Source organism: Atractosteus spatula, chromosome 17 (genome assembly GCF_055471065.1).
Source record: "Atractosteus spatula isolate fAtrSpa1 chromosome 17, fAtrSpa1.hap1, whole genome shotgun sequence".
NCBI lineage: Eukaryota > Metazoa > Chordata > Actinopteri > Semionotiformes > Lepisosteidae > Atractosteus > Atractosteus spatula.
In genome coordinates, this window is record NC_142722.1 from 16,522,289 (window position 1) to 16,532,295 (window position 10,007).

Below are 10,007 nucleotides of genomic sequence, written 5' to 3' on the forward strand. Positions count from 1 at the left end.
CCTCTTTGTCTCCAGCTGAACATGGCCAAGGGCTCAGAGTCTGTGCTGGAAGAGTTCCACGAGGGGCCACTCAAATTCCCCCCAACGTACAAGTTTGATGTGGGAAGCAACACCTATGACACCAGGTACTGCCCAGCATGCTAGTGAAGTCTAGTAAAGTCTCCGTGGGGCTGTTGCACTGTCTGGTGCTCTGCCTCCCTCCTCACTGTCTTGCTACTGGTGCAGTACTTACTGTTTGTCATGCGTCACGCCTTGTTTCCATGCTGAACTTTCTTACTGTTAACAAACAGCCACCAGAGAGTGTCTAAACCCTTCGCTGAAGGTCACGTGTACATCGTCGATTAAGACTTCCAGCTGGGCTGGGATGGAGTGTTACCCCAAAGGGACCATGTAAGCCATTTAGAAGGCTAGTGAGCAAGCGGTCACATGCATAGGTGTGAAACAGTGACTGTTCTTAAAATCCTTTAAAATATTCACCATTCCTTTTAGTTTTTAATTCACCTATTATTGTACATTTTATGGTACCTTCCAGTTTGGAACTGTCCATTGTACCAGCACAGGAGGGGTGAAGATCATGCATGTGTGTCTCCTGAAACACCGTTGAGCTAGGCACCACCTTCCTCTTCGTGAGCCTCACAGTGCCTGTGTATGCATTGGATAAAGGGCTGATGCAGATATCACTTTTAATGCTGCAAATACACACTCCCCCATTCAGCCACTAGGAGGCACTGTTGTTGCATGGCAAACTGGATAACCTTGCTGAGACACCTACTGTTCACCCACCCCAGCACCGGGGCTAGTTTTGCAGCACAGTTTTTGGAGAACCCCCATTGCAATCTGCCAGTCCCTCAGGCCCACATTAGACATTTCTAGTCTCTTATCATATTAATTTTTTTCAGCAGAAACGGGACTTGTAAGGCCAGTCATGGATAAAACTAGTAAAACAACTAAGGCTGTTGCTGTTGCTGTTGCTGTAGCATGAAGAAGCGGAAGCCGGCCTGGACTGATCGCATCCTTTGGAAGACCAAGCTGCCCAGCTCCTCCAGCCCTTCCCTGAGCAAGGCCAGGAAGCGCAGCTCCGCCACCGGCCTGCACAGCGGGTTGAGGGTCACCCAGCACTGCTACCACAGTCACATGGAGTACCTGGTCAGCGATCACAAGCCTGTCTCGGCCATCTTCACCCTGCAGGTCCGTATCGCAGTGTCCGCAGCTGCCAGTCCCAAGCTTGCAACTCTTATTGCATGCTGATCATTTTTTAAAATGTGTCAATTAGAGCCGCTAACCAAAGTCGTGCTTCAGCCAAAAGCCCTTAACAGACACATGAAACCCACACCCGAACAGCCAGGATGGAATTAAGGCAAAGGGCACATCTTGTGAATGTCATCTTTGGGCCATCTGCCCTTTGTACTGTTAGTCCAGAACAACTTTCAGGTTTAAGCACAGTATAGGCAAAGATTCTGCCAATAGTGCTTGAACTCCCAGCTGTCAGTTAGGAGCTCTGATATGGGGACCCCCAAGTCAAATGCTTGTAGCTCACAGGTAGCCCCCAGCTCAAGTCAGTAAGCCAATGGGCCCAGCCTGTCCTCTGGATAGAGGTTCAACCTGACTGCAAAACTCCTTTGACAGCAAATTCCTGCAGAGCCATACTATATTTAGACAATTTCAATCCATTAATCAATCAATCAATTAGTTCAATCAATCAGTTAAACTTGGTAAAAACATTTGGAACTTGAGATTCATTCAGGACTGCTCTAGGAGAATGGAAAGCACATAGATGCATTTAAAGATAACCCATACTTTAACAACTTCAGTACTGTTGCAATTGTGTGAAACTGAATGGAAAAGTGTAAATTCTCTGTGCAGATGCTTTCCAGATGTGCACAGCTGTACATTCTCAGTCAACACACAGCTACACACAGCTACACACACAGTGTTACAGAATCGTACCGGGTAAGACATGGGCTTCATACCAGATTTAAACAGACTCAGTCTGTGGAGACTCAGTGTAACGTGTGTTCTTCTCCTCGGTCTTTAAAAACCTCTTTTTGTGAATTCTGTCAGTTGTTCCAGTGTGGCCACCACCTGTGATGCACACACACACTTAGTGAAACACCTCAACACATCTGCTCTGGTGAGGTTAGGGTTCACCTTCTATCTGGGGACTCGCAACAATACATTAAACATTGTTGTAAAAATTTAGGAATTTAACTGTGTTTGAGGTTCTTTGTAATACATTTAATATATTGTTCTTATTAAATTTGTTATAGCCATATGTAAGATTAATACAATATTACCCCCTCCAACACTTCTTATCTCTGTGTGGCTCTGTCTTTGCAGTTCCCCTATAAAGTGGACCTGCCCATGATCACTCTCATTGTAGACGATGAGTGGAACAATCTGTCAGACGCCACTGCCAAATTCAAGATGGCAGCCAACTACCCTCGGAGTTCCTGGGACTGGATTGGCCTGTACAAGGTAATTACTGGCAGACACTCCGGTAGGGCTGAGCTACTTGTATTTTCTGAATAATCCACTTTAACATGAATTAAGCAGACTTCTTTTGCTTAAGAGACAATGACATAATTTTGTCACAGACTTATTTTGGCTCTATGATAAGAACCTTTGTTTAATCTGAATAACACATGTCATCGGGTTTAAAACATCTCTTTGACATCTAGATAATCCCCGAGAGGGAGCAAATTTATCAGGTTTCATGGATATGTGCTGTATAGCTGTGTGTCATCAGTGAAGCAGAGGAATGTTAATATTGTGTCCGTGGATGATGTCACCAAGACGGAGCAGGTAAAGAGTGAAAAGTACAAGCCCAAGACCAGAACCCAGAGGCACTCCACTTCTTAACTTCTAACGTAAAGGAAAGGTCAATTAAAATCTATTTGTGAAATACAATTTAAACCAAGCCAGTATGCCAGACCTATATTTGGTTACAAGTTGTTTGTGGTGGACGCCAACCCCTACACCACCGAATGTAGCTCATTGTCAGCGTGTCACAATAACACCTGCGCGTTTGAGTGGCTTGTCCTTGAGGCTTGCAGATGGAAACCCCTCCGGGCTTCAAGATGTACCCTTGCGGTCCCATTTCGGAGAAGACTGTGCAGTTCCCCATAGAGATTTTCATTCCTCTTGCTCTTCAGATCAACTGTCAGGGAGACATTGAGCCAATCTCAGCAAGGCCAGAACAGCAGGATTCCTCTCAGCTACTCCACATCTCTCTATTACAACAACACACAAACGGACCATACTTACAAAATCAGATGGGCCCTTTTATACATCATACAGAGACACCGTGGGGCAGTTAACTCGGTTTAACCTTTATGCCCAGTTTTCCAACTTCACCAGCTGTGTCTCATGTACGCTTAAACAGGTGGCATTCAAACCTCTTTAATCATTACAGCTTTTCTACCAAAATCTTATGATCTGTAGTGCAAGTATGGTACAGAGGACAACAAAATGTTATTTACAGCTTTAACAAGAGCTGTCAGTGATATGACCAGGACAGAAATCTGAAAACTGAAAAGTTTCATAAATGTCACATAAATGTAATTTATTTTAGTTTCCATTGCCATACTTTTTTCTTTTAATTGCCCTTTTTATATATATTTTAACTGTTTTCTGTTTATTGTACTCTTTTACTTTGACTGGATGCTGTTCTTAAAATTTAGTAATTTTATCAGAAGCTTTCTTTCTTCTTACAGTTTTCATCAATGGATTTAATATACCATGTGAGCCCCTGCTTTCCAGCCTTTGATTCGCTCACTCTTGGTATGAATCTGTCCTGAGCTACAAGCAGCATGTTTTGGAAATATGTAAACTATTTACATGTCATGTATATATTCCTGTATGTCCCTAGGTGGGGTTCAAGCACCATAAGGACTATGTGGGTTACGTCTGGGCAAAGCAAGAGGAGTCAGACTACGTGAAACAGGAGTACCAGGTAGCAGAATTACACAGCTGAACCTACAGCACACACCAGCGCCATGTAAGAAGGGACACATTCACATCAAATAGACAGCGTTACATCACACACACAGACCAGGCGCCAACACCATATGAACACAAGTTACAAATGGCCAAAGCCTAGAGACAGACAATTCTCAGGTTTACCCATTTCAAGAAATAATGTTTTTCCAGAGTAACGTCACATTCACAACTCTCTCTGTATCATTAAGTCCTTAGTACCACAAAATTTGTTTTATTAATAGCAGTCATATTCCGAATACCCTCATGAGAAAGAGCAGATTAGTAGATTAATGAACCACACCAAAAAAGGATCAGTTCACATTCTGCATGTTATACTGCACATCAGCTGGTGTGGCTATCATTAGCACAAACCACCATCATCCTGGTCCCGTCCAAGTTAAATAATGACATAGTAATAAGGTATTTTCTTTCACTCCACAGGTGACATTTGGGGAAGAGTCTTTGCCTAAGGGCACAGGAGAGTACATCTTGGGTTACTATAGCAACAACATGAGCTCCATTGTGGGAGTAACAGAGCCCTTCCAGGTCATGACCTTTTTTGTGTGGTTTCATTTTCCTGTAGCAACCTTGTAGAGGCCACAGGTCCTCTACTACACCAGATAAAAATTCCTTCTTTATTCCTGAAGAAATCCCACTTAAATAAAATGAAAGATAAAACGTACGCAGCATTTATATTTAGATCTTACATCCTTCAATCTTTTTTTATAGATCTAGAATAGATAATACAGTATTTCATCCATAACAGTATTGTACATAAATCTAGAATTAGCATAAATATGCGTGTACAGATTTTCCGAATGTTGTGTACCAGCAGGGAAGCAGATGGATTATTTCTTCATCCTTTAAAGTCACAAAAGGGTTGCAGTCTTTTTCCTGGACTGTATTTAGAAAAAAAAAAAACATTTCACAAGCTACAAGAATATGTTCTGAAAAAAAAAGCCTTTGGAACAACAACTTCCATTTGTTGTCTTTGAAGTCCACATGTTAAATTATTACCGAGCAATATCAATATCGATATAAAGAACCTCATCGATATAAACAAACGGATTACACTGCAGCCTTGTTCCTTTACAATTCAGAAAAGACTGCAAGAGCAGTGTTTTTTCTTACGCTGGAACCTTGGCTCTTTACGTAAACGTGTTTCGCATGTTCGCGATTCCCCGCATGAATTCAGGCCTGTCCAGCACTGCCTGTCTCTGTGGCGCTTGTGCTTCTCTGACGGTGTCGAAGCAGCGTGAGCGTGCAGCAGTGTCTCCTTCCTCCCGCAGATCTCCTTCCCCAGCTCCAGCCCCAGCTCCAGCCCCTCCGACAGCTCGGACTTCAGCTCGGAGGACGACAGCACCGTGGTGCTGCTGCGGCCCAAGTCCCGCAGCCCCAGCCCCGGCAAGGCCAAGCAGAGGGGCCGCCGGAGCCGCAGCCGCAGCCCGGCGCTGCCCCGGCTGCAGGGCCTCAACCTGCGCCCTCACTCCCGGGAGACGGGCGCCCGCAGCCCCTCGCCCCGCACCGGCGCTAAGAGGGAGCGCCTCGTCTGCGAGTCCGACGATTCCCCCGACAGCTGCTGCCCCCTCCCGCAGGACCCCGACGGCAGCCCCCGCACTCCCAGCATCGAAGTCAACGCCCCAGAGCCCCTGCCCAGCCCCGGCTCCGCCAGGGAACGCGGGCCCTCTGAGGGTCCTGCCTCCGGGTGGAAGGCTTCAGGCGAGCGCCAGGATCCGCCGTTGTGACAGGCCCCTCGTCCTGGGACAAGGAGCGGGGTCCAGGCCCGGTGGAGTCTGGCTTGGCACTTTGACATGCTCCGAGCGGTCTGCTCCGTTTCCTCCAGTGACGAATTCCTGACACCACATGAGTCAGGAGGAAAGTAGGCCTCCTGCTTCTGTGACTGTCCTCAACACTTCTCTACCATCTGAACACATTCCTTCTGCTTCCTCCAGTCTGTGTCTCTATCCCTCCTCTTACCTCACTGTCTCGACCATCCTTTTTTTTCACCTCCTGGCTCCCTGTTCCTGGAATGCCAGAAAAATGCCAGGTTTTTTACGCTTGTCTGTTAATACAAATTTGGTGAGTTTCCGTCAATATTGCAAAATACGTGAACATTTCCAGAAAGTTTGGTTTTAGTTTTACTAGTCTCAAGCACTGGTGATATGATGACATTTTTTTCTGTCATTGAACATTTGCACAAGACGTCAATCAGAAATGTCTGACTGCATGAGATCTTGAAATAAGGCTAGTAATAATGCTACCTTAATGCAGTTTTTTCTGAGAATTATGTTTTCTTTTGCCACTATGTTTATTGGCATTTAGAATTTCATGACAATCAAGTAATCAAATCCAAGTTGTATGTGACTCTTTTATATAGTGGTTATTCCCACAGTAAGTGCATCTCAGAGGCAAATAAAGCTGACATCGGTGTCTCTATGAAAATGGAGCCCTACCCTCTTCTCTCACTCGCACTTAAATAGAAAGGCATCAGTTTCAATAGCTGTAGGTTGAGTAACAAGTGTAACTCCTAGTGAACCTTCCAGCATGGTGTACCGCGGCAGGTGTTCACATGTAGTAGATGTTGTGTAAAGCTGTGCTATAAGAACATAAAAACAAGAGAAGGCCACTTGGCCCGTCTAGCCTGTTTGATAGTCAGTAGGTAATTGATTCAGGTACTGTACCTTATTCAGTCGTCTCTCTTGTTGTGCTACTGAACCTTTCATTAAAAATAACAATCAAGCCATATAAAAAATGATCCAGCGGAGCAGTGAACTTATCAATAACTGGAACCTAATTAGTCTCTGCAAATCAATGCTCCTTCTGTTGGGTGGGCAGTTCAGTGTCAATATAATGATTTTGGCAGAGAGGGTGCAGCACTGGCACAGCTCATTGAATGGTGAATTGAACTCTAATTCTTTACTATGGAGCTGTGAAAAAACACAACTTTGTCCCTGAGATCATTATTACCTGCACTTCACAACTTATGCATACATTTTTCTGGTAATCTGGATGACGTTTATAGGTAATGGTCATAATGTTTCTGGAATTTGACAGTGATGAAGGTGAAGATTTCAGTCCCATCATTACTGTAGTGCTCTGTTTTTAATGGGGGCACAGCAGAATCCTAAAAAATGGTTTAAAGGAGAAGAAAAGCTTCCCATTTTAAAAGACTTTAAATTTACTTTGCATGCACTGTCACAAACTGACATTTGTGTCACATTCAGAGCATGAACATTTTTAAAGTGAAGTTCCCTTTGCCTGATCATTCTTGACTAAGAATAGGCCTATTATTTTCCAGCCAGTTTAAATAACACATTTCCTTATTAAGGGCAGCTTGGTGGCACAGTGATTAGCATTGCTGCCTCGCAGCACTGTGGCCCTGGTCTCACTTGCTGGGGTACTGTGTGGAGTTTAGGTGTTCTCCTTGCGTCATCATGGGTCACTTGCCCTGTGCTCTGGTTTGCTCCCGCAATCCAAAATCATGCTGTAGGTTAATTGGCTTCTGGGAAGACAGGCCCTGTGGTGTTGGTGTCTGTCTGCCCTGCAATGGACTGGAGTCCTGTCCAGAGTGTATAATGCCTTGTGTCTCTTTCTTGCTGGGAAAGTGGGTAGAAGATTGATGGGTGGATGGACTTCCTTATTAAACTTATTAAACAGCATGAGGAGACTAGCAATCTGTTCCTGAAGACTCAGTAATGAGCCAGATCATTCCTTTAAACTAGCTACCCTAGTTACCAGCCACAGCCAGACTGAGAGGGCTGCCCTTACTGAAGCAGACCTCTGGCATGAATCGGGTCCATGATGTCTCATAGTATGTTCTGGAGTCCAGCTTGCAATCTCCAAACTGTAGCCAAACCTACAGTATATGCCATGCAAAAAACCTGGAAGGTTTTTGCACTCTGAAGCCCCTTAACCTTAATTAACTTTAAACTTGAAACACATGGATGTTTATTCACATATATCTCTTGCCCCATCACTGTGAAGGATAAAAATGTCTGAGGGAGTTTTGAGTAGCTGAAGCCATGAAGGTGTTCCTTTGCAGTGCAGGTTGCTGCAGCTAGCAGAGTATCAGTAAATCGTGGCTGGGCAGAGTTGTCTGGGACACCTTTACTGTAGCTCCCAGGGTTTTGCTGTGAAAGTGTGGTATCCATTTGTCCTTCATTGCTTGTGTTTCAGCTTTAAAGCATGGAAACATATCTTGGGGGACACAAGTTTTTGTTCTGTCCTCAGACTCCTTCTTTGGTGTAAGAATAAAACTGATGCCTGTACATTGTTGTATATATGTTTGTACTATATGTTCTTCTGGGTGGTCATATTTTCACAGCTATTACAATTTTCACAGCTCTTATTACACATAATGGATTTTTAAATGACCATGATCTTTCTTCTTTCTTGTTGTGCTCATTTATTTATTCAAATATCTAGATAATGGGCTGAAACTGTGTTCGTCTGTGTACAATCCTGAATCAAAATCTGTACCAGTGAATTGTTAAAAATTATATTTAATATATCATTTTGAAATCATTTCAATTCTGTGCAAGACAGAGGAAGTACTCCGTGAGATACCTGTGGAATTGCATACCTCAGTGGTGACAGAGTTGTGAAATTTGTGTGGTAGTTTTGATTTTCACAGGGCAGTGGGACTTATGCAGTAGCAGTGCAGCACGAGTATGAGTTTGATGTTGTCTTTCTCTGTGAAGTCCAGGCTATTCTCTTATACTAGCGAATGTGTATCATGTGATCGTTGCCAGAGCAACGAGAGGCAGTATGCTCGATGTACCCACTCCCTACACCCATAATGCAGTGCTGTGATGCCCTTGCTGTAGAAACAGGGGAGCGGTCCAGTCGCCTCTGTCACTCCAAATAAAGCTAAAAAAATCCTTTTCAAAATGTGACTGTTTCTCATAATGTTTTTTTTACCTTAATTAATAATTGCTTATTAATTGCTTACACTTATATACAGTAGCACTTTTCTGGACACTCCACTCAAAGCGCTTTACAGGTCATGGGGACTCCCTTCCAGCACCACCAGTGTCCAGCCCCACCTGGATGATGCGACGACAGCCCAATGTTTTTGTTGTTTGTTTGTGTTGCGACGGAGAAGTCTGTGAGGTGCAAAACAGTGGCTAGGAGGGAATTCGCTAAACAGGAAAAATATTTGTTTGATTGAAAAGGTTGTCAGACGTGTTTCTGCAATGGCATCTCAAATGCTTTCTTCTGTAGGCCCAGGACTGCTAAATGCTTTCATGAAATGCAGTGACTGTTCTCCTGTATCATCGAGTTAATCTAATTATACCTCATATCAGTGTAAACGGGGGCTAAAGTTTCACATTCTTGTCCCATCAGAGACCATGTTTATAAAGCACCTTCTGGAGCATGTGGATACTTTCTGGTCATTTTAATAAGAAGAAGCAGAGGATGACAAGGCAGCATGTTAGACCTACTGTACAACCCTGATTTTGGAAAGCTTCAATCTAGTAAATCTCAAGTTTCTAAACATTGAAAACAAGTAAGCAAGGTTTTTTCTTTTTTCCAAGTAATAGGTGGGTGACATGGTGGTGCAGTGGTCAGCATTGCTGTCTTGCAGAGCTGGTGTCCTGGGTTCAATTCTGGACCTGGGGTGCTGTGTGTGCAGTTTGTACAGTATGTTCTCCCCATGTTCCATGTTCATGTGACCCTGTACTGGAAGAAACAGTTAGAAAATAGAACTGTGGTCCTTGACGGAAGGAATTCAGATTCTTTTAGCCTAAGTGATCTCTTCAATTAATTTTTTAAATTACAGTCTAAATTGTTCCAGGTCTTTAGAAGTAGACCAGGTTTGATGGTATTCTATAAAACCTCCTGGACTGGGGCTCTTCAAGACCAGAAACGGAGACTTCCTGTATCACCTTGCAACCTTGAAATGAAAGATGAATACATATATATATATAAACATACTATCAATTTGAATTGTGAACACTGTATTTTGTTCAGACTTATGTCAGCAGTGCTTCTGCCATTGAAATAACTACAAAGAGCAGAGTCTACGA

General features: G+C 43.7%; 1 protein-coding gene across 1 annotated transcript in view; it reads left to right on the forward strand.

Moving 5' to 3' along the window:
- The window catches only part of inpp5jb (inositol polyphosphate-5-phosphatase Jb), a 37,143-nt gene extending 28,275 nt beyond the window's left edge, over positions 1-8,868 (forward strand). The window contains exons 9-14 of the mRNA XM_088936091.1: positions 16-125; positions 978-1,188; positions 2,338-2,475; positions 3,869-3,952; positions 4,420-4,524; positions 5,268-8,868. Of these exons, the coding sequence (XP_088792217.1) occupies positions 16-125; positions 978-1,188; positions 2,338-2,475; positions 3,869-3,952; positions 4,420-4,524; positions 5,268-5,723 (1,104 nt within the window). The 3' untranslated portion in view covers positions 5,724-8,868. The remainder of the gene's footprint in view (positions 1-15; positions 126-977; positions 1,189-2,337; positions 2,476-3,868; positions 3,953-4,419; positions 4,525-5,267) is intronic.
- The last annotated feature ends 1,139 nt before the right edge of the window (positions 8,869-10,007 follow it).